This window comes from Aureobasidium melanogenum (genome assembly GCF_000721775.1).
Source record: "Aureobasidium melanogenum CBS 110374 unplaced genomic scaffold scaffold_5, whole genome shotgun sequence".
Taxonomy (NCBI): Eukaryota; Fungi; Ascomycota; class Dothideomycetes; order Dothideales; family Saccotheciaceae; genus Aureobasidium; species Aureobasidium melanogenum.
The window spans coordinates 399,259-421,965 of record NW_024470057.1 but is presented as its reverse complement, the minus strand read 5'-3'; the positions used below and the strand labels follow the sequence as shown (position 1 = coordinate 421,965).

Sequence of the window (22,707 nt, the reverse complement as noted above, 5' to 3'; positions counted from 1 at the left end):
ATAGGATCGCTTTCACTAAACAGTGCTTGCCTATTCTTCGTTCCTTCGATCTATTTCACTCGTCGGAAGTTACTCCGGCTTTTCTGACTTGAAGATTGAGAGTGGTGAGTTGCACCCTCCTGTCAGAAGTCGCCGCACATCGCTCTGTCGTCGTTTAGACGTCTTTTCCCTCTGACAATCCTGGTCTAGCGACATGGATGGCGAGCGGACCCCAGCCAGCTCGACACCTGCGAGCGAATCGGCTCCAACAAGCAGCAAGACGGTCCCAGGGCCAGCATCACAGCGACCTGCGGACACAAAGGTCACCAAGCCGAAACGCAGTGTGGTTCATGTTGCATGTGCTTGCTGCAGGCGACTTCGTATCAAGGTGAGAGTAGCATCTTCTCGGCTAGAGGACTCTCTTGATGACTGGGAGCTAGTGCGACGGAGTACGACCGACTTGCCAACCATGCGCCAGAAGATATGAAGACTGTGTGTACGATGTCGAGGCCAACACGACACGATCGAACGCGCTCAAGCGCAAGAACGAGGAGCTTGCAAAGGAGAACACACAGCTCCGAACACTGTACGACTTCCTACAGAAACGACCCCTAGTTGAGGCCGAGGAGATCTTCCGTCGCGTTCGAAGCACTCAAGATCCACTTGAAGTCTTGCGCCATGTCACCACCGCCGACTTGCTTATGGCTCAGACGACTGTTCCTGAAAAGCATACACAAAGTCAGAATCCTCGAAGCGCTTCTTCCAACAGGAACTATACTCCTGGATCCGGCGCACTCAAGTATGATCCTGTTCACGACAGTCAGTGAAGAGTTCGTTCAAAGGGCCTCTAGTTGACTTCCCGTCTACTCTACTCATCAGTACAGCTAGACCATTCATTCATCCGTCCGCATGTACACCATCTCGACGACCAGATACACCCATTTCTCCAAGACGACTCATGCTGGCCTACCTACCTTGCTAGGCTACTTCGACGCCGCGATCCTCTTTCCCTCCCACAACACACAAGAAACATCGAAGGAACTTGACTTCAGCATCGTCTTAGACGTGTGGCCGTGGATTGAGTTCAGGAAGAGAAGGAAGCAACAGGAAACACCAACCGTCAGCGCCCATTCATCCTGGGCGCGCCAGAAGTTCTGAACTGTCTTGAATACAGCTCTCCCTGCTGGTTAAAACGTAGCAATAAGAGTCACGACAAAAGAAACATATACACGCCCTCGAGGTCGGTCCCTGGCAATTAGTCCTCGTGGCTAAGCGGCAACAGGGCTCAGCCGTGTTGACTGCACATACCCCACCGCGCACCATCTACTCCCTATTTTGCTCTGACGTAGCCATCAAGAAATTGGTATCTCACCTTCTTACCTGTCATACATGGGCCTAGAGTACACCTATATCACGCCGCATCAGGGCAGATGATACACACTTTCATGCATCGATCCGACGCGAACACAGTTTGGATTTTGGCCGGATGAAACACGAATCTTCGACCATAATTTCGATTCACCAATACAGACGACTCCCAGTCTAGCCGCTTGCGGGTGCGGCCATAACTTCTTGTATCTTTGCGAGTGAAACCTCGGTCTTCAGCAGCCACGCAAACCCAACGAATGTGTCAACAACGGCCTTCTTGCTGCCGCTCAAGAACGGCAGGAAAGCGAAATGTGCATGGGGCAGTCCAGGCCAGATGTCGAGTTTTGTCTTGACACCGTTCTCACTCAACACTTGCTCGTAGATCAACCCATCGTCGCGCAGAGGGTCCAGTCCGTCGACTTGAAAATACGTGGGGGGCAAGCCCTTGTGAGGATTCTTGCTGTTGAAGGGCGAGTAAAGCGGTGACTTCTGGTCCGGCTCAAGATGACCACCAATGGCATCAATAGCGTCTTTGTCAAGAATTGGCGCTTGGGCGTTCTGTTCATGCGAGATCCAGACCTCTTTGTACTTGTCTGGCACTAGGTCTCTGTTGGGGAAGACAAGAGGAACGCACAGCCAAAGACCTGTGAGAGGATGAGCTAGGCTCTTGTCCTCCAGCGTCTTCTGCGCAATGCATGCAGTCAAGTTACCTGTGAAATGTTAGGCACGCTTGACTTTTCGGGGGTTTCGGCGACGTTACGAACCGCCTGCACTAACGCCTCCCAAGATGAAGCCCTTGGAAGGGTCTGCACCTAATGACTCTGCATTCTTCGCAATCCACAACAGAGTGTCTTCGGTATCGTGTGGTGCGGTGGGGAACTTGTGCTCGGGAGCCAGCCTGTAGGCAATGTTCACGACGACTGCATCGAAAGCTCTGGCAAGTCCTCTTGAGTACGCAGTGAGTTGTTGGTTATCACCAACCACGAACCCTCCACCAAAGACCAAGACAACCAGAGGCCCTCCAGTCTTGCCTGTCGGCTTGTGAATCTTGATCTGGCTCTCGAAACCATCTCTCATAGTGATGTTTTGGAAGCTTTCCTCAACGTGTGGAGCTGCTGGACCCAAAGCTGCGAGACTCTGTTTTCCCATCTTGTCGCGCATTGCGCGGAATTCTTTGATGTTGTTCCAGTTGCCCTTAGGGATAGGGTTTGTCTTCATCCACTGTATGGGGTCAAAAATCGTTCGTTGTTGAAGGAGAGAGAGACCGATGCCTACCTCTGCGAGCTCTGGATCCATCTCTGCGAGCTTCGCGACTTCTTCCTTGGTCCTCATCGTGGCGATCTAGTACAATAGCCGTATGTAAAGTGATGGTTGTTATGGTTCTCAAGGAATGTCAAGCTGCGAAGCAGCCTCTTGCTGCTTCTTATAGTCTGCAATTGACCTCGGGTACATTGCCAGCCGTTGCATCCATGCCCCACGATCCGAGGCCCTGAACTACACAAACGTGGAGTTTAGGCTCGAACATGGCGGTGTTGACGGCGGGCGGTATGATACTGCCCCGCGTTGATCATCGGATGTCGGAGCTTGGATGACGCGGGCCGTATCTCGTACTTGTGTCATCCGCCGTTCCCACTCGAGTCCTCGCAACCATGACTACATTTGGCCTACAACCACACCGCTCTTGGAAACAAGATCGCTTTGGGGTATCAGAAAGTCTTGATAATTGCATGGCTGCTACAGTTTCTGGCAGACTAAAGATACAGATGCCTGGTAAAGAGACTCGACTCGTCCAGACCAGGCAGTATCGCAGGTCATAGCATCAATTTCTCTGATCAACTATACTGCTTTATCAACCCGGCAAAGTGTTCATCACCACCTTCAGCCTTCTTGACAAATGTTTGCCAGTTCTCTTTGATCCATGCGGCATCCTGTCCAGCAGGAGGCAAGTACAATCCAGCTTCCATGCCCGCAACGATAGCTCCATAAAACATGACTAGCCGAAGCTCTGTGCCTGGCACTATTCTCGCCCATTCGTCCTCTAGTGCCTTGCTTACAGCATCATAGTCGGATTGTGTTCTTGATGGGCCATGTCTCACGTAGCCAAAGATGCGGTTGCTCTTGAACTAAGCGAATATCAACGCTCTGTACCTGGTCCGGCGATGAAGAAATCTCGTAGCTTCTGCTTACCTGCTTTCCTGCCACATAAGTTCTCTGTTCTGAAATATCTGTTATGCGGACATTGACAAAGAGTCTCGGTGTCGAGAACTGCTGACTATGAATCTTGGTGATTGCCTCGGCAAGTTGATCTTTCTGGTCGTCGCTTAGTTTGCAGACGTGCTCGACCTCGTATGCTGGCATGGTTGATAAAGTCCGAACTACTTGTTTTTTGGTGTTGTCAGAAAGCTGCTCGCTTATGGTCAATGCTAGCGTTGCTCCAGAGCAGCTTTTATCTTTGGAAGCTCCAGTTGAGCGGAGCGGGGTAGATATGGGTATGATGTTACTACCTAGGTTTGTTGACTCAACTATAGCACGTGCGTGTGCTCTCGTAGCAATGCAAACAAATAATCTCGATGATCAATCACATACTGGTGTACTATTGACTTATGACCTATATCAAATTGATCATCGAGGTTGTGATAAAGGAGGCAGAGGTGTTGCCAACCAGCGTTGTCAACACTCCAGGTCAAATCTCTTGACGATTCTTTGAAACACTCATTCGCATTTGCACATCTACAACCATGTTTCCCACGCTCGCCCTCCGAAACTTCGCCTGTCGCATCACTCTGTTCACACGCTCAAACTGTAAGCTATGCTCGGATGCGAAGGAAGTCCTTTCCAACGTCTGGGACAAGCGACCTTTTGAGTATGACGAGATCAATGTGATGGAGCATTCTGATCAAAAGTGGAAGAATATGTATGAGTTTGATACCCCGGTGGTAAGTCTCTTCTCCTATTCTTATGGCTCTTGGACTGACAGTCTTCGTAGATACACGTAGACAAAGCGAAAGAGGGCAAAGAGTTCAGCACAACGGGCGAGGCCAGGAAACTCATGCACAGGTTCAAGGAGCATGAAGTTGAAAAGCTCATGGATCAAGCAATGCTTGATGAGCCTTCTTCCTCCTCATCCGCATAACCTAATTTCTGTCCTCGTTGTGTGGATATGCACCTTTGCCGGATCAGAAGGGAAAGAGCTACTGCCGATGAGGTGCGGGGCATCTGACTTCACTCCTTTCTAGCTCGAATCAAGGCATCAACTTCTTCCACCACGATACGACCCAGGAGAACTTCTTCATATCACCTACATCGAACATCCAGAACCATCCAACGATTGTCCGCATCATACTTCTCATCGCTTTTCGAAACAAATCACACTGCCCTCTCGGCGATCCAAACCAAACCCCACACATCACTGCTCGATATCACTGGATAACAGTCACAACTCATCAACGATGCAAGCAGCCAACCACCTCCACAAGACTCTCCACAGCAATGCCCTCGCCCTAGGCGCCTGGCAAATGCTCCCCGGCTCAAATCTCTCCCGCATCCTCGCCCGCACAAACCCAGACTGGATCTGCGTCGACACCGAACACGGAAACATCAGCGATACAGCCATGCACGAATCAGTAGCTGCCATTGCAGCTTGCGGCGTTTCTCCCATTGTCCGCACAGTCTCGAATGAAGGCTGGATGATCAAGCGTGCATTGGATGCCGGTGCTCATGGCATTGTGATCCCTCAACTCAATAATGCTGAGGAAGCGAGAAGTGTGGTTCGTGCAGCGAAGTTTCCTCCGCAGGGGATAAGGGGGTTTGGAAGTCCCTTCGCTATGGAGAGATTTGCGCCCAAAGGCGGCGAACCGGTCTCTGCGGCTGAGTACTTGCAACAGGCCAATGATGCTTTGGTCACTATCATCCAGATCGAGACTCAGTCAGCTTTGGACAATGTGGATGCAATTGCTGCAGTGCCAGGTGTCGATGTCCTTTTCGTTGGTCCTTATGATCTGGGAAATAGCATTGGATATCCTATTCTTGCTGATGGCATGCACGATGAACTAAAAGCTGCCATCGAAAAGATCCACACTGCGGCAAAGAAGGCTGGCAAGCATTCAGGCATTTACTGTACCGATGGTGATCAAGCGAGACACTATGCAGACAGAGGTTTCACCATGATCAGCGCCATGACAGACTCATTGGCACTGGGACAAGGCGTGAGTACCGCTTTGAGCCGAGCAAAGGGATCTTGGGGTCACGCGGCATTGCAGGGTGTCAAGCAGGGTGCGAGCAGAATCGTTTCCTCGAATTCTCCTTACTGATGTTTGCTGTACACCGAGGATAGCTTTTTGTATTAACAACACATCGTTGAATTGTTAGTGTGACCAGAGTCGGAGGTTATGGCAAGACACTGTCTTTGTAGCTCGGAAGTATTTCCAGTGAGTGTGCATGCAACGTAGCTGTTGATCTGATTTCTTGTATGAAGCAAGTCAAAATGGGAACAGAAGAAATGAGATGGGTATCGTCGTTGAAGACTTGAGAGCGCTCTGGATCTGTACAAAAACATCATCACACAAAGAAAAAAACCAAGATGTGGAATCTGATGTGACAAGAAAAAAAGATAATAAAGAAAGGAACAAGTGGGAAAGCACCAAGTGAGAATGGAGAATACAGGACCAAATAAAGCAAAGAGAAAAAAATTATTAGAAAGAGGTTCTATGCAAAAATGCGCTCGAAACGAAAAACGTCGAACTTTTTGAGTCGGTAGTCCTCCAGGCTATACTATCTCCTGGTTTGCTGTAGTCTTGAACATTATTTCTGACGTCTGTAGTCGATTTGATCGCTGTGCCACGCATGGCCAAAAAAAAAAATTACTCCTCGGCCCATCTCTTCTCTCGCAATGTGGGTTCGCGGCCTTCTCGTTGTCTAGACCCATCTTGCTCGGCTTTCCAAGCCCAGTATTCGCCCAGACGGATGTCTGCATATGAAGCGTAGTCAAAGTCGATTTGCGAAATCTCCGCTTGAATGAGTGACCAAATACCCCAATAGAAGCCTGGCAGACCACGGAAAGTGTCGACTTGGCTGATGAGCTGCTGTTTCTCGCGTTCGATGGTTTCGGAGTCGGATACGGGAGCGAAGTTACGGTATGATGCGAGATATTGAGCGATGAAGTCGGCGCGTTGACTGCGTGTCGGTAGAGCAGTGTAATCGCAGTCGAAACCACCCCACTCGGCAAAGTGGTTGGCAATATCGAATGCGGCGGGTGCTGGAGTCGCATATTCGTAGTCGATGAAGCTCACTGTGAGGCCTTTCGCGCCTTCTCTTTGACCAGGATGTACAATGACATTACCAGACAAAAGATCGCAATGAGCAAAAATGTAGTCGTAACCATCCAAACCAGGTGTCCTTCCGAGTTCGTTCGAAAGGTGTGTCAATTCCCGTTGCAGCATGTCCCTTCGTTCCTTCTCTTTTTGGGTGGCTACTGGTAGCGCATTGATCCATTCCTGCATTACAGTCCATAGACTAGGTTTCGGCCTCTTGTTGCCGGCTTCGTCGGTATGGTGCTGAATGTGAGAGTCCTCTGCTACGTCATTCTGCTCTTGTAGTGTCTGGAGCGAACTGATAGCAGCAATTGGTAGTGTGCTGTGCCATTGGCCAAGTCTTCTCGCAACTGCGCGGTATACGTCGGGTCTACGAAGGTCTTCTGGGCTGCATACGTCGCCTGCGATGTATTTGTACAGTAGGCCGTTCTCGAAGCGTGCGAATAGAGGAGGGGCTAGTCCGCGGCCGGCAAGCAAAGAGTGCGATCTGGTTTCTCCTGTTGTGGTGGTCAATTGAGCGTCGCAGTCTTGTCGTGTGGGAGAGGCATACTCTCGCGGTCTATGAGGACATCTGTGCCCTTGCCATATGCTCTCAGGAGAATTGCATCGGAGTCAATGTCTTGTTGTGTATATCCTGGTCGCTTCTTGACGGCTTTCATAAGCTGCGGCAGGGTGTGTCAGTTGCAATCGAGGAGGGGCGGACAAGAAAGGCTTGCCTTAACGTACAGTGTTTGTGATGCCTTCAGTAAAGGGAATCAATTCAACGGGGCCTTCATCGTGTTCCCAGTCTGGACATAGTGTGTATATCAGGCGCAAAGCCGAGCGCTCGGAATCGGTGTGGTCGTAGCAGAGGTCGATGTGTCGGACGGCCATGGGAGAGTCTGCTCTGAGCAGGTGCAAGTCCATGTTAGAAGGTGTAACTTTGATTAGAGCGGAGAGTAGGCACGCGGGCAGGCAGTACAGGAAGCAGCGACCAAGCGGAGTTGGAAGAAGACGAGATTCGGTTAGGGTGGACGAATTGTCTATCAAGCCATGCAGAGAGGGAGACAGAACAATGTCAGGGCGGGCTGCAGCAAAAGTGGTGATCGTGTGAGTTGAGAGGGGCTCGGGAATTGGATGAGAGACAGTGGGGGTCAGTGCGAGTCCACTTTGATGGCCTGGCCGCGACGCTGCAAGTGCAAGCAGGGCCAAGGCGGAGACCCTTTCCCCTGTTCGTACGAGTACATTTCTGCCTGAGGTCCATTCTCTTGCACCAAAGAACGCTTCGAGATAGGGGGCCTCGAAACCTCCTGAACTCGAGTTTCATCCAACACTTCTGTTCCCTGCTACTCACCTGTCCAAAATTCTGCAACGCTCTCGCGGGGCGCCTTTTCGCTCCCTATTCAAAAGTCGAAATTGCTTCACTTCCTTTCGCTTGAGATTACCCGCCCGTCCAATCGATTCCTCATCCAAGCTCGGCCGCCATATGACGCGCTCCTTCCGCAACTTCCTATTCCCATGTGACTGGCCAATAAACCATGTTCGCATGTGAAAGTCCACGAGACTCATTGTGCATACACACTTGCCCTCGCAAACTGACGTTCATGCTTCTCGGCCTTCCTTTTTCAGCATTGATCGGCTTCGCAAATGAATGACATACTTGAATCAAAGACTGGCTTTTTCTCACTAACAGCGGTGAGGAAGCTGCGAGTTGGCTATGTACAGAGACAGGGCTACAAGCCGAAAGAAAAGATAACTGAGGCATAAAATGTAGGACCTCATTCACAAGCAAACAAAACGGAGAGGATATCTATTGTGCCTTGAACGCCACTCATCCAGTGATACCCATACGCAAAAATAACAACAACAAAGAGAAATGAACCATTCCCTCAATCGCATCATAACAATCAGAGTTTACTGCTTGGTGCCATCGTCAACCTTGACATCGGGGTGACCTGCAAATGGTCCCGATCCGAAGGCAGGAGTCGTGTCATTGGACTGGCTCGGTGGGTGGTGACCATCGATCTGCTGCTGAACCACGACAGGGTCCTGGGACTTGGTCTCAGGATGAATTTCAAGCCCGCTCTCGCGGCTCAAGTCGCTTCGTGATCTGGCGCGTGACCACTTCATGCTGTCTGCGTCACCATGGCCGCGTTCTATCGGAGACCATGCAGCTCCAATACTGCCTGCAACAATACCAGCCATAGCAGCGCCGGCGAATGCCGAATTGGATCTTGAGCGTCCACGCGAGCGACGGCGAGAGTCGGGTGTAGGCGGTGCCAGCGACTGGGCTTCTCCCTCACTGTGCTCACCGTTGGGTGTTTGCGGCAGAGACATGCTACTACGCGATCTGGATGCCGAGCGAGAGTGAAGAAGAGCTTCACGAGGATGCTTGAGGGTGAATTTGATTTGGTTAAGACGGCCACCCTTGATTCTCTTGATGAATGCCAGTTCATCACGAATGTCAAGAAGCGCCTGGCTGTACTCAAATGGTCGCTCCTCATCTTCGACGACAAGCTTAGGTGCAGCCTTACGCTTGAGCCATGAAGGTACCAGGCGAACAAGGAGCTCATCAGGAATCAGACGGATGATGACGCCGACTGGAATGGAGATGGCACCAAGGCCGACTGAGTAACCCCATTGTTCTCCTGTCAGTCTCTCGACGCTGAAAGCGCGACCGCCGACGAACATGATCATCACCTGGCCGCCGATCATAATAAGCGCAATACCGATGAAGAACACGTTGCGTTGAACACCTTCGAAGATGTTGAACTTGTTGTCGAGACGTCTATTGTTGAACATGTTGAAAATCTGCATCCAGACGAAGCAGTTGAAGACCATTGCGTTAAGACGATCATGTTCCTTATCGTTGGCGTAGCTCAGTAGACTGTTGCCTCCTCGCTTCTGACCGAAGTACAGAACGTAAGTGATAATGAGCTGATAGATTGCTTGGCCAATGATCATCTTCCACATGTTCACTGTAATAAGAGGGGCAGATTTGGGAGCGGGCTTGCGATCGATAATGGTGCGAGTGGGCGGATCAGTAGCCAGAGCGAGAGCAGCGAATGTATCCATGATGAGATTGACCCAGAGAAGTTGAACTGCAGTGAGGACAGAAGATTCATCGTCACTGGCCACAGCTGACACAAAGGCCAACAATACAGCCGTGATGTTGACGGTAATCTGGAACTGCAGAAACTTCTGGACGGCGTCGTTGACAGCACGACCCCACATGAGAGCCTTGATGATGGAAGCAAAGTTGTCGTCCATGAGAATAATGTCGGAGGCTTCTTTCGCAACCTCAGTGCCAGCGATACCCATGGAGAAACCAACATCAGCAGCCTTGAGAGCGGGTGCATCGTTGGTGCCGTCACCAGTCACGGCGACAGTCTCGCCCATCTCTTTCAGACGCTTCACCAGAACGCGCTTGTCGTCTGGAGACGATCTTGCCAGGACTTGCAGCTTAGGGATGACAGCCAGTTGCTCTTGCTTGGACATCTTTCTGAAGACGGGTCCCTCCAAAGCGACACCTCCAGGAGTGAAGATACCACACTCGCTGGCGATGGCCTTTGCGGTCATAATGTTGTCACCAGTAACCATACGAGGGAAGACGCCGGCAGTCAAGCAGTCCATGACAGCATCTGTGACACCATCACGGAGGGGATCCTGGATACCAATGACTCCGAGGAAGGTCATGTCTTTCAACACATCTTCGAAGATGGCCTGGGTCTTGTCGTCTTCAGATCTGCGCGCATTCTTAGGGGGCCACTGTTCAAAGTCGCGGTACAGGAAGCCAATAGTGCGGAGAGAGTTGGACGCGTAAGTCTCGATGAGCTTGTTGAGCGTTGTAACATTGTCATTGGAGATGGACACACCATCGATACCTTTGCTGGGGTCTCTGATGATCATTGTAGCATGTCTCAGCATGATCTCGGAAGCACCCTTGACATAAAGTCTGTACTTGTTGCCAATCTTCTGAACAACACCCATGCATTTGCGGCCAGAATCAAATGGCATGAATTGAACAAGCTCGGCATTTGAGCGCTCGGTGCTAATAGCGTCCATTCCTAAGAAGTCGCGAGCGAAAGCCAAAAGAGCCGTCTCTGTCTTTGAACCGATGAAAGTGGTCTTACCGTTCTCTTCGCCTTCGAAAGCAGTAGAGTTCAATGCGATTGAGTCTTTCATGAGGGTCTTGACGCTATCACCAAGAGTGCCAATGAGCTCGTTGGTGTCCACGCTATCGACATTAACTCCTTGGGCGTCTTGGTCCTTGCTAGCCTTGCTGCTGAAGCGTGAAGTTGTTCCAAAGGTTCCGGCTACAACAGTCATGACGTTCTGGGTGAGTGTACCAGTCTTGTCAGAGCAAACCGTGGTGGCATTTCCCATGGTCTCGCAAGATCTGAGCACACGGACAAGATTGTTGTCTTTGGTCATGCGCTTAGTAGCGAAAGCTAGAGCGAGTGTGACAGCCAGAGGCAGACCTTCAGGGACTGCGACGACAACAATGGTGACAGCAACAATCAAAATGTTGAGGAAGTTTTGTGCCTTTTCGGAGGGACTTCTATGATCTCCAGGGAGCTTTGCACAGAACTTGATGAAGAGTACAACGAAGAGCAGCAGTGCAGCGGCTCCACCAAGTTTGGCAATGTACTCGGCCAAAGTGTTCAGCTTTGATTGCAGTGGAGTGACCTCGCTGTCCTCGCGAAGGGACATCATGGTCTTGCCGTAGCTCGAGTTGACACCAGTAGCGACGACAAGGAATTTGCCAACACCTTCAGTGACCTTTGCGCCGGACAGGATGAAAGGATCCATCTTCTTAAGCGGCTCGTTAGCCTCCATGGCACGCCAGACCTCCTCGGAAGCAGTCTTCTTGATGATGTCAGATTCACCGGTTGCAGAAGATTCATCGCACTTGATGCCGTGGCCCTCGATGAGAACACCATCGACAGGGACCATGTCACCAGGTTCAAGAAGCAAGACGTCACCAGCGAGGACGTCGTGAACAGAGATCTCCTGGGTCTTGCCTGAGCGTACAACCTTAACCTCGCGGTTGTCCTTTTTCTTGTTGAGTTTGACAAATTGACGCTCCTTCTGCCAGTCGTTAAGAGCTCCGACTCCAACGACAATGACAATGGCAACAACGATGGCAACACCTTCGACCCATTCAACGTGGGGTTCTCCAGGTTTCGCAGGGGTACCGAAGGTTTGGTACAGACCAAGGGCGAGCGAGATGACAGCAGCACCAGTCAGCAGAAGAAGGATCTTGTCTTTGTAGGCTTCCCAAGCAAGACGCCATAACGGTTTTGCCTTCTTCTCAGGAAGACGATTGTCGCCGAAGATGCGCACACGATCAGAGAAGGGACCGCTGGACGCAGTGCTGTTGCCACCATTCGTGACGTATTCTGCGTTGGGGTTTTCGTGGTCGGTAGCCTCTTCGAACGAGACCTGACCATCAAGGTGTTGCTCCTCCAAACTCAAACCAGACTTGCGATCGGATCTTAATCCCTTTTCGATACCTGAAATACCTCCTAGGGCATGGAATGCACCCAGACTCTTGGGATTGAACATCTTGCCCATCTGGCCAGGGGTGAAAGCGAAAGGGTTGTTCTCTCTTTTAAACTCGTCCTCGGTACCAGGGTCGGGATGTAATGCTTCGCTATCGCTGAGGACTTCAGGGCCGCCATGACTGTCTTGTGGGCCAAAGGCCTTGGGCATACCGTGTTCTGGCGATGAGTTGACGTATGTCCCTGTCGATGACGATTCGGCGCCGAGGGTATCAAAGGAACCGGCACGTGAGCGTGCGGGAGGGACTGAGAGAAAGTTTTGGGGACTGTTAAACGTCGGTGAGGAGACATTGTGAGGAGAGGTTGGTCGACTGTTCTCGTTGTCAAAGGAGTTGGATGGGCGCAGTTCGGTGGGCGAAGTCTGGTAGGGGTGCAGCCCTGTTGAGGGTTGGTCGTTGCCCTGCACAGCAAAGCTATTGTCAGAAAGGGTGTCCATGGCTATGTCCTGGAGGATCGAGGGGCTACGCACTGCTGATGTGTCTATGGTGATGGTGGGTGCTCTGCGGCGACCTTGCGCAGGCGAGTCCTGGCTTTGGTTGAAAGGATTCGAGTTCGACATGGTTGTGGCTGGTGTTGCGCCGCAGAGATGCAGAACACCGTAGTTATGTCGAGGTTGACTGAACAATGGTCATCCGTAGAAGGTGTGGCTTGACCTTTCATGCACTGAAGTGAGGCGAATAGAGAGGCTGTGCTGGCTTGTATCTAGCTTAGGTCAAGGCCAGGATGGTGGCAGTGAAGTCCAGTAGTGTCGTTTAAGAGATGGTAAATGCTCAATAGTACTAGGCACATGACAAAAGTATCAGCAATCTGATATGGCTTCGACCATATACAAATGTCATAAGGCAGGGGGCGCAGCGATAGACGTCCAAGAGCCAAGAATCTCTTGGACTCGTTTTGCTGGTTGCTATGCGGTAGAAGAAAGTGGAAAGAGGCTTTATTACACTTTACCATCGACACTGCCCGTTGCCGACTATCTTCAGTCTGCCAACGCTCTTCTTCACCGGCGGCTGACTGACTGTGGGTTCGAGGGTAGAAAGATCCTGGGCGCTGCAGCGATAGGCAGGCTGTGCTGAGTCAAATGGTCGTTTTTGCGCGGTTATGCGACTGCTCGTTTCGATAAACAGCTTTACAGCCAACAGAACGCAGGGAAGGAGGAGTAGCAGCAACAAAGATTCAATTGTGCTGTAAAATCAGGTCTTTGCTTCGACTGCCGCCTGACAGCAAAAGTCGGCAAGCAGCTGTCAGAAGACACAGCTCTGTAGTAACTAACTAGTCTTCTCCTCACGTCCATGTCGCATGGTGGTTGTGTTAGTGGTGTACGCCAAGATTGCACTGCCCCAAAGATGAAAGCACTAGCGCGATCGTCCCTAGTTTCTTGAACCGCCTCGGCCGGCCCCTGTCAAAGAGCCTCATCGACGCTGCTTTCCATTGGCCGTTGAGCCTGACTCTTGCTCAGGTCTGTTCGCTCTTTATGCGACCTGCCTTCGCCGTCTGCATCTTTTGCCGAACCATACAGCTTTCGCACGACCAAGACTGCTTGTTTGAATACATGACATGCGGGAAGTATAGCAATCGCGAGCGAATGCCACAGAAATCTTGGGCCTAAAGTAAACGATAAATTGCAACAACCGAAGCCTTGGTCCCTTCTCATTCAACGCACAAACACTCTCATTTCAACACCCTGCAACCGAGCAGATATGGTAGATTATGTCTGTTGTAATGCCATGGCTATCAGCAAAACATCCACTCGACAGTGGTGGCGCTCTGGTGCGACTCTACCAACCAATTCTCTTGGCTTTGTGTGCGCTATCTCGACACAACCTATCTTTGACGGATCAAAAAAAAAGATACAGGCATTATTGCTCTCTTTGTTAACTGTTTTGATGCATGTTTGCCTTCTGGACTCTGCATCTCCTCCCAAATGCTCTGCTTGCTCATCTGTCATCGGGCAAATCTGCTTACGGCCTCAAGTCCTGTACTACTCGATGGCGTGAGTCCAATATTTCTCTCATGGTCACCGACCTTCTCGATGAGGACATGCTTTTCGAAGCTTCGATACGCCGAGCCGTAGCATCAACGAACACAGCCCCCGCCAAGGTCAACATGCACACCGCAGAGTGAGGTCAGCGGATGCTGCGGCCTATACTCACTTGTACGCCCTGCTCATGATGTATCATGCTTTGTATTGATTGGTAAGATGTATCCTATCGACTGATTATCATCCACGTTTCGATCATCCACGAAGTAGGTGAGAGATTTGCTATAAGCTTAGGTATATTACAAACTGCGGTTGGCCAGACATCAGCCATGTCCATCATCATGCGCCAAACACCCTACGAAGCAAGTACGGAGCAAAGATGTCGAAACCGGGCGACTGTACGCATCTTCCGACTCGGTTGCCCGCATTGGGGCTGAGCCAGTTGCCTGCATCGCCTGGGATCTCACCCTCGCCGTCATCCGGGGCTCGCTTCTTTCTGCCACGTCTATCAACAACCGTCATGCCTCGTGTCCATTGCCCCGTGGTCTCGATTCTAATATCCTCGTCTTTCTTGATCTTCCATTCTGCATCATCATGAGTGAGCGCGTACCAGATACACAGAGGGTCGTGCAATTCAAGTCCAACAGAATCACCACTAATGCCTTCCATCAACGATTCAACTTTATCGAACGTCGAGTTCAGGAATGCTGCGGTCCACTCTGCCAAGGGTGAACCAGCCTCAATCAAGGGCTGGATCGTCTGTTTGACCTGGCCCCTGGTGATCTTATGAGGGGTTGTAATGTCAAGAGGAAACACGGTGAGCTTGAGCTGTCTCGACAGTTTTGCTGGGTACAGTGCCAAGTGAGGCAGTGACTGCGAACCAGGCAGTGCAGGAGGCGAAGGAGGGATGGTCGAGTTTGGAGTAGGCGAAGTAAGTGCATACACACGGGCTGTGGCAATGCTATCGGCATATGTGTTGAACTCGGCCACCGGGGTCACCTGGTTACGGATGTTTAGACTCGTGCGCAAAGGTGTTTGTGGAGCCTTGATCAGGCGGAATGGTGGCTCTGGGATTGAGGCGGAGGGATAGATAGGGGGAGGCGGTTGACGTACATTTCCTGCCATTTCGATGGTGTTTCCCATGACGACCACTTCCTTCACGCGCAAGAACGTCTCAGGATCCTGAGCTGCAGCGATGGCCAGGTTGGTCAGAGGTCCGATCGCAACAATGGTGATAGTGTCTGGCTCATTCTCCTTCAGCAGACGCAGGATCTCTTCATGGGAGCGTCGCTGAGAGGGTTTGAACATGGAAGCCTCACGGACCTGCTGAGAGGTGACGGTCCCCTCTGGTGAGAGAGGCGCTCCTTCAGCCGCATCGAAGAGCATCTTCCAAGTCTCTTGAGGTGTGAGATGCGGGTGCTTAAACGATGTCAGCCATTTAAATTTCTCGTGTCATCAACGACAACAACACATACACTGGAATGAATGCCACCAAGGCCATCGGTACCATCTGTTCACATCAGCATTGTATTCACATCGACTGTTCAAAATACTTACGGAAGAAGTCAGCCATCATACGCTGCTCTGCCAAAGGCTCTTCAGCTCCAACAGCAACAAGAGGCTTCGAAGCTCTCAATGTCTCAAAGCCTAGATCTTTGCCATTCTTGCTTCTCCACTCAATCTCTCTTTCAATGTGGTGGAACAGCGACACTGCATTCCTAAGACAGTTCTGCACATCAATGTTGCCAAAGGTCAAGGAGATCAGAAGGACTTCAATTTCCTCGGGTGTACCGGAGAATGCCAAGAGCATGGCCAGGATATCGTCGACACCCTAGGAGATATATTGGCCATGATGTTGAGATATGGAGTGGTGACATGGTGATAGACGTACTGGGTCGGAGTCGATGATGATCTTTTGCTTTGGTGCCATGATAATTTGATAGACTTTTGAAAGGTTTTGTGGTGAATTTATGTAGTTGACAATTCTTAGACCTGTTCTGAGAAGTTTGGACGACGTTATCTTGATATGTGTTCTTGTGAGAGTAGTGGATGCTTCGTGCCAGAAAGGTTGACGTTGCTACCCGCTTTTTTGACACAGCTTCATGACTTTTGTTCTCTCCGTGCAAGTGCTTGAAACCAGCATAGTCGTGTAGTCAAGAAACTCGTATATTTTCCGAGTCTCAATATCGAGAAGATGTTCTTGCTTGCGATCGGTTGCGACTTTTGCAGAGGATGATATCTCGAGGGGAGACAGAGAACAGGGTGGCTGTCTTAACAACGCGGATTCATGAGTGCACGGACCATTCACACTGTATAAAAAGTCTGCTTTCCCAAACCCTCTTTCTTCCGTCAACAATGTCTAGTCGCCCACCCTTAGAGTCTCGGTACGACATTTCAATGTTTGTACAGGTCCATGAGGCCTCCATAGCGTGCTCCGGTGGTCGCAGAATCAAATACGCCTTCTGTCTAATTGTATCTATCTTCTTTCGGGAAGAGATGGGAATGCAGCATGGACACGGGTGTGAAATCTCTATCCTAGAACTTATACATTTTTCGCGTGAGTTGTGGCCATCGGCGTGTCACCATAGTCTATTTGATTCCTTGCGCGCGTTGTCTCATCTTCAGTCTGGAGAGAGAAGAGCATGTCAACAATCGAGTCTGTGAGAGAGACAAGTGATGGATTGTTCTTACCTCAAGAGGCCAGCCTTCGGGCAACTCACGGTCGAGGCGCTATCACCATTCTTCTCGTAAAACGCGTTGCAGCACTCGTAGAGAGCATCGATCTGAGCACGATCAACATTCTTATCATGTGCATGGATTGGGGCTTGATAGCGTACCTGCTTTTGGCATTTGCTCTCGTCGTAGCCATTCTTCTGTATGCAATCTGCCGCTGCGTGAATAGGCTTTCTTCCCTTAGTACATCAACCCAACCTCATACCTTGAATCGCACATGCACGAGGATGACACGGAGGGTCGGTCTTGAGGTCTTGTTCCACACCCTGCATCTTATGATTAGCTTCAATGCTTTCAAAGATCGAATTGAAAAGCGTCTTTGTCATGACCTCATACCATGATTGGAAATTGAAGCAGTTGTGAGAGCCTTGTAGAAGTGGAAAGTGAAATTGGAGAGAAGAGCTAGAGAGCTCAAAAGAATCGTCAAATAGTTCTAGCAGCTTCTGTGAAACGTCGAGTCCTTGTTCTCGTGTTGTGTGCAACTTCCAGACGCTTCAGTGATTGTTGGACTTTGAGGAAGGCGCCTCACCAAAAGACCCCGCGTGTGCCTGCTTCAATCGAGCGCGAACTGGCGTCACTGCTGCCCTCTCATTTTCAGCTGCTCAAGTCTTTCACACCTCTCTTATTTACGTCGCAAAGATCCATCAGGTAATCGCTCTGTCCAACACATCTCATCATCCAGTCTATCACACAACTTACCAAGTCGTCGCAGCTTGTCGCAGCTTCCACCAACTTAACACTCTCAACCCGCGCCACCACGTGAGCCGACAACGACTGCAACAGCAAAGACCCACCTTCGCAAGGTACTTTCTTCCTTCCACGCCTCACCTCACGCTTCTCTACAACAGTCTCGTCTAACACGACCGCTGCGCGACAGAACATCACAAAATGTCTGACACTGGATCACCACCTCAAAAGCCCGAGGGCGGCGAGCACCTCAACATCAAGGTGACCGACAACAACAACGAAGTGTACTTCAAGATCAAGCGCACCACCCAGCTCAAGAAGCTCATGGATGCTTTCTGCGAGCGTCAAGGAAAGGCCCCTACCAGTGTGCGATTCCTCTTCGACGGCCAGAGAGTCAACCCCACCGACAACCCCGAGACTGTGAGTCGCTCTATCCTTTTACGCTCTTGCGTTCGCATTCGCACTCTGTATCTGTGACTGACATCGACCTCACAGCTTGACATGCAAGACGGCGATACCCTCGAGGTCCACCAAGAGCAGATTGGTGGCTGCTAATTACCTTTTCACACCACGAATCACTACCACAAGCGATACTCGGGAGACATGCGTCTGCAAGCACGGATATTGGGAGGTAGAATGCGTGCACCCTAGACGATGCAACTTGGCGTTTGTTTCCCAGCTGGAGTCATAATGAATCAGGGCGGTCTATCTATACCAGTCCGAATCGGGGCATGCGTTTTCTGCAACTGCTTTTCTTGCCGTCGGAAGAGCGTAGCGCTGCCTTGCTGCCCCGTATCTTGCTTCTTTTCTTTTCAGACGAAAGACTTGCACAGAACGATCAAGGTATCAACAGAAAATTTGATTGTCAATGAATTTCCTCGAGGCTCATCACTCCTTACTATGCTTGCTCCGCCAAATGCTCCTGATTGTCCTTATATGCCTTCTCTCCTTTAGATGCTCGCCTGATATGCTGCATATCTGTCGATGGTCCTGTGGTGATTTCAAGTCGGAGGCATCCTCTTGCGCTCCCTGGTTTTCAGCGCTGACGATGCAACATCCGCAAGCGTTTCCTTCGTTTGTTCTGCGCTCTGAGTGTCTTATGTATGCTCATCGAGCTCAAGTATCCCTGGACCCTGCCATAGTCTTGAATTTCATGATAGGCAGATCTCAAGCATCCAGATGCCAAATTCTTAGTGTTCCATATTTCTCCACGACTGCGTCAATCCTCCCAGATCGCAGCTTTGGCCTTCGCAGCATCTTCCTCTGCCTTCTTCTTGGCTTCCCTCTCCTTGTCTCTCCTTCTCTTCTCCTGCTCTCTCATCGCTTTGTCGTAGGCTCTCTGCTCTTCCGTTCTCCTTGGTACCTTGACGCCCAGAGCACCAGCGATCAATCGATGCGCTACGGCATTTGTCTTTTCAGGACGACGTTCGGAAGAAGTGCTCGAAGAGGGTGTTGTGCTGCGCGAAGGTGGAGTAAGACTTCTGCTGGGTGGTGAGGGTGCAGCAGAGCGGTACTTCAGGTGAGGAGGGAGGTAGGTTGATTGTGACTCTGGGGTTGGTTTGGCGGTTTGCTCGGTGGTTGTGCTTGAAGGTTCTTGATCTAATGATGCTGCTTCTTCCCATGAGTCGGCGACTTCGGCAGCGGGTTTGCTGTATTTGCGGTGTGGAGCCATGTTTCTGGTTGTGGTCTTTGGCTTAGGTTCTGAAGCCGACTCTTTTGATGGTGCGGCTGCGGGTGTCGTCTTTGTCTCAGTTGAGGCCTTGACTTCAGCAGGAGCGATAGCGCCTGACTTGACAGACTTCTCGGATGTAGTGCGCGAGACTGCGGGCCTGTTGTTTGTGTCCTTGGCCGGTGCAGCAGTGCTAGTTTGACCAGACTTGTTCTCTTGAGCATATTTTCGGTGCGGCGGAGTATAGCGAGGGGTATCGGCATGACGCTTGCCACTAACAGACATCTTCTCCATCTGCTGCGAGAGTCCATTGGTCGATTGGGAGCTTGCCATGATGAATCTTGTTGCTGCGGTGAGGTACTAGGTAATATTCGGAATGAGACAATGGCAGACGTAAGCAGCAGCGTGGGAGAAGTGAAGACCAGAGCAATACAGGTTGGCAGCAAGCAAGTACACAATGGGATCGAAGAAAAATGTTCGAGTCACAAAAAATGGTATGCGACCCGGAGCCCAAGTCAGAAAGTGAAACCGCAAACCCAAAATCGAACCCCACGTTTGGACCACATCTGCGGGGATAACAATAGTCTTGGCATCACTGACATCACCTCTGTTTGCTAGACCTACAATCTGCTCGGCTCCTTTACAGAATATCTTATACTCTATGATAGATTGATGAGTCCAAATAGCTATGGAAACAGATCTCGACATTTCCGATGCTTGTTCTGGAATAAGTATACAAGAGACAATATGATTAACGATATAAACTCAGATGTATGCTCCTTCCGGCCTCGGCCGGTAAGATGTACCTGATGCCGAGCCTCCACCTCGTTGTGCCGTTGCTTCATATACTGACCATCCCTTCCACGCCGTGATCTGGTTGTACTTGTACGCCAATTGCTTGAGGACAGTCCAACATGCCTGTGCCTCGTCTAACCACAAAACTCTTACGATCGAGATGCTTCTCAACCTCGATATCAAGGCATTCATATGAAGACACAGTCCAAAACCTGAAGATTGGCAAACATACCAGAGTCTTATACCAAGGATTTACTGGAAGAGTCGCAACACAGAATGCCAAGGAATCACTCGAGTACGGTACTAATATCGTTGGTGGTGTAAAACCAGGAGGCAGTGGAGAACACCTGGGCTTACCGGTTCTTCCTACTGTCAGAGAGGCAAAGGAACAGCTGAAGCCTGATGCTACTGCGATCTACGTGGCTGCTCCTCATGCGGGAAAAGCTATCGAGGAAGCCATCGAGGCAGAGATTCCTCTGATTGTTGCCGTAGCCGAGCATATCCCTCTCCATGATATCTTACGGGTATGAAGCAGAGAGAAGGACGAGAGAATACGCATGCTGATGTGTGACAGATCATGTCGATGCTGAAAACACAATCCAAAAGTCGATTAGTCGGCGCAAATGCTCCAGGTATCATATCAGCAATTGGCCATTGCAGGATAGGCTTCCAACCGCTTCCAACATTCTCCCCTGGCCATGTCGGAATTGTAGCAAAGTCAGGCACTTTAAGCTACGAAACTGTCGCCTCGATAACTCGTGCTGGTCTCGGTCAGAGTCTGTGTATCGGCATGGGCGGCGACGTCGTAGCAGGCACAAACTTTGTGGATGCTTTGCGAGTTTTCGAGACCGATCCTGATACCCAAGCCATAGTTCTTGTTGGAGAAGTTGGAGGTACTGCTGAGTTGGAGGCTGCAGACTGGATCAAGGACTACCACCGTCGCGAAAAGAACCCAAAGTGAGTTCATCAGTGTTGTCTGAGTAGCATGATGCTAACAAACATCAAGACCCATAGCTGCCGTTGTTGGAGGCAGAACGGCCCCTCCTGGTCGAGTAATGGGTCATGCTGGTGCTTGGGCTGGTGTTGGCGAGCCCACCGCTGAGGAGAAGTACAAGATCTTGCAAGATGCAGGTGTCGCCATGGTCGACCACCCCGAGAAGTTCGGCAACGTCATGAAAGGCTTGTTGAAGCAAGCTGGAAAGGACGTGAGCAAGATCCAACAATCCGCTGCTGCTAACCAGCGAAGAGGCATGCACACCATGAGACAGCTGCGACCAAGCATTACCACGCAAGCTTCAAGGTCCGGCCTGAATCAGCAGCGAAACTTGCACCTTCGCAATCAAAAAGCGGTTGATCACCTTAACAAGTCATTAGAGGGCTTCAACATCTTCGAAGAGACTCCCAACAATGCAGACAGCGTGTACTTGAGTATCTCGGTAGACCGCTCTGACCGCTCACCTTGCATCATCGCCTCTCCATCTACAAACCCTCGTAAACTCCACCATCGTCTACGTCGCTTCCCCTTCTCCTATCTCGAGGGTCCGGACCAGGAAACCATTCTCGCAGCCATCCGACATCTCCAACTCGACGCTGCACCACCAGCCGCTCACGCCCAAACCGCAAAACTAATCTCCAAACTCGCAGACTTGTATCGCGAGCAAGAAGCCGTGAGTCTAGCCGTCAACCTCTCAATCTCCCCTTCAGGAACCTTGAACCTCTCCCAACCTCAACTCTTCTACGACGACGCAGCCTTCAAATCCAACAAGAGACATCCCGAGCTCCACGCTCTACGCGATATATCCAGCGAACCCGCCGTCGAAGTCGAAGCCGAAAAGTCCGGCATCGTATTCGTGAAACTGCACCCAGACGACTCCGAAGCAAACATCGGGACATTGGTAAACGGAGCAGGACTAGCCATGAACACAGTCGACGCCCTCGCCCTCCCCCCTCACAACGGCAAATGTGCAAACTTCCTCGACACAGGCGGAAAAGCAACTTCGGAAACCGTAAAAACAAGTTTTGAACTCATCCTCAGGGATCCGCGCGTCAAAGTGATCTTCGTGAATATCTTTGGTGGATTGACGGATTGTGGTATGATTGCCGATGGGGTTATTATGGCGTTTGAACAGGTGGATATGCAAGGCAAACCGGTGGTTGTGAGGTTAAGAGGCACTAATGAGGAGGTGGGCCAGAAGAAGATCGCTGAGAGTGGGTTGCCGCTTGAGGCCTTTGATGGCTTTCATGAAGCTGCCCAGAGAGTTGTTGAGTTGGCTGGGAAGCCGTGAGATGGGTGTAGCTACACATGTATGATCCCTCGAAGATACTTCGACAAACATGTTCACAAGCAACACAACTAGTGCGCGATGTACAACGAAAAGAGACGTCTCTAAGTCTATAGGTTTTGGACAGGTCTTGGACGACTATAGACTAGTGATGGTGCTTGAGGCGAACAAGGATTTTTTCATGTGTTCATCTTGTCCAAAGGTTTCGAGTGCTTAATCAAGCCACTCCAGAAAGTACAGAGAACTAAACGATTGATTGCGCAGCCTCCTCTAAGGCATCAACGGAAAACAACAACGAGACGCCATGCAATGTGCGAAATTGTCCAAATGCATTGTGGACTGGCTAGAAATGCACCTAGAATGG

At 50.6% G+C, this 22,707-nt stretch overlaps 12 protein-coding genes across 12 annotated transcripts; 5 read left to right on the top strand and 7 right to left on the bottom strand.

The window, feature by feature from the left end:
* Positions 1-193: 193 nt before the first annotated feature.
* Positions 194-806, top strand: M437DRAFT_73607 (uncharacterized protein; the record flags this gene model as incomplete). The annotated part of the gene is made up of 2 exons (XM_041026060.1): positions 194-367; positions 420-806. 2 exons carry the CDS (start codon positions 194-196, stop codon positions 804-806), a joined length of 561 nt encoding a protein of 186 aa, XP_040881700.1.
* A 715-nt stretch (positions 807-1,521) lies between these two features.
* M437DRAFT_44451 (uncharacterized protein) lies at positions 1,522-2,424 on the bottom strand (the record flags this gene model as incomplete). The annotated part of the gene is made up of 2 exons (XM_041020902.1): positions 1,522-2,057; positions 2,112-2,424. The coding sequence occupies 2 exons, from the start codon at positions 2,422-2,424 to the stop codon at positions 1,522-1,524; spliced, it is 849 nt and encodes a 282-aa protein (XP_040881699.1).
* Positions 2,425-3,179: 755 nt separating this feature from the next.
* Positions 3,180-3,705, bottom strand: M437DRAFT_43790 (uncharacterized protein; the record flags this gene model as incomplete). The annotated part of the gene is made up of 2 exons (XM_041020810.1): positions 3,180-3,470; positions 3,535-3,705. The coding sequence occupies 2 exons, from the start codon at positions 3,703-3,705 to the stop codon at positions 3,180-3,182; spliced, it is 462 nt and encodes a 153-aa protein (XP_040881698.1).
* Positions 3,706-4,085: 380 nt separating this feature from the next.
* M437DRAFT_44200 (uncharacterized protein) lies at positions 4,086-4,480 on the top strand (the record flags this gene model as incomplete). The annotated part of the gene is made up of 2 exons (XM_041020871.1): positions 4,086-4,283; positions 4,334-4,480. The coding sequence occupies 2 exons, from the start codon at positions 4,086-4,088 to the stop codon at positions 4,478-4,480; spliced, it is 345 nt and encodes a 114-aa protein (XP_040881697.1).
* A 316-nt stretch (positions 4,481-4,796) lies between these two features.
* M437DRAFT_43779 (Phosphoenolpyruvate/pyruvate domain-containing protein) lies at positions 4,797-5,657 on the top strand (the record flags this gene model as incomplete). Its single annotated transcript, XM_041020807.1, has 1 exon — positions 4,797-5,657. One exon carries the CDS (start codon positions 4,797-4,799, stop codon positions 5,655-5,657), a length of 861 nt encoding a protein of 286 aa, XP_040881696.1.
* Positions 5,658-6,206: 549 nt separating this feature from the next.
* M437DRAFT_43916 (kinase-like protein) lies at positions 6,207-7,562 on the bottom strand (the record flags this gene model as incomplete). Its single annotated transcript, XM_041020827.1, has 3 exons — positions 6,207-7,153; positions 7,207-7,318; positions 7,383-7,562. 3 exons carry the CDS (start codon positions 7,560-7,562, stop codon positions 6,207-6,209), a joined length of 1,239 nt encoding a protein of 412 aa, XP_040881695.1.
* A 987-nt stretch (positions 7,563-8,549) lies between these two features.
* Positions 8,550-12,758, bottom strand: M437DRAFT_43331 (calcium-translocating P-type ATPase; the record flags this gene model as incomplete). The annotated part of the gene is made up of 2 exons (XM_041020726.1): positions 8,550-12,577; positions 12,665-12,758. The coding sequence occupies 2 exons, from the start codon at positions 12,756-12,758 to the stop codon at positions 8,550-8,552; spliced, it is 4,122 nt and encodes a 1,373-aa protein (XP_040881694.1).
* A 1,758-nt stretch (positions 12,759-14,516) lies between these two features.
* M437DRAFT_44311 (nucleoside hydrolase) lies at positions 14,517-16,107 on the bottom strand (the record flags this gene model as incomplete). Its single annotated transcript, XM_041020886.1, has 5 exons — positions 14,517-15,176; positions 15,291-15,596; positions 15,653-15,687; positions 15,735-16,008; positions 16,069-16,107. 5 exons carry the CDS (start codon positions 16,105-16,107, stop codon positions 14,517-14,519), a joined length of 1,314 nt encoding a protein of 437 aa, XP_040881693.1.
* A 659-nt stretch (positions 16,108-16,766) lies between these two features.
* On the bottom strand, positions 16,767-17,182 carry M437DRAFT_73599 (DUF1903-domain-containing protein; the record flags this gene model as incomplete). The annotated part of the gene is made up of 4 exons (XM_041026059.1): positions 16,767-16,803; positions 16,869-16,960; positions 17,015-17,061; positions 17,116-17,182. 4 exons carry the CDS (start codon positions 17,180-17,182, stop codon positions 16,767-16,769), a joined length of 243 nt encoding a protein of 80 aa, XP_040881692.1.
* A 616-nt stretch (positions 17,183-17,798) lies between these two features.
* M437DRAFT_73598 (ubiquitin-like protein) lies at positions 17,799-18,152 on the top strand (the record flags this gene model as incomplete). The annotated part of the gene is made up of 2 exons (XM_041026058.1): positions 17,799-18,017; positions 18,093-18,152. 2 exons carry the CDS (start codon positions 17,799-17,801, stop codon positions 18,150-18,152), a joined length of 279 nt encoding a protein of 92 aa, XP_040881691.1.
* A 664-nt stretch (positions 18,153-18,816) lies between these two features.
* M437DRAFT_82670 (uncharacterized protein) lies at positions 18,817-19,599 on the bottom strand (the record flags this gene model as incomplete). Its single annotated transcript, XM_041027794.1, has 1 exon — positions 18,817-19,599. The coding sequence occupies one exon, from the start codon at positions 19,597-19,599 to the stop codon at positions 18,817-18,819; it is 783 nt and encodes a 260-aa protein (XP_040881690.1).
* Positions 19,600-20,180: 581 nt separating this feature from the next.
* Positions 20,181-22,346, top strand: M437DRAFT_64300 (succinyl-CoA synthetase-like protein; the record flags this gene model as incomplete). Its single annotated transcript, XM_041024406.1, has 3 exons — positions 20,181-20,585; positions 20,636-21,018; positions 21,068-22,346. The coding sequence occupies 3 exons, from the start codon at positions 20,181-20,183 to the stop codon at positions 22,344-22,346; spliced, it is 2,067 nt and encodes a 688-aa protein (XP_040881689.1).
* Positions 22,347-22,707: the final 361 nt, after the last annotated feature.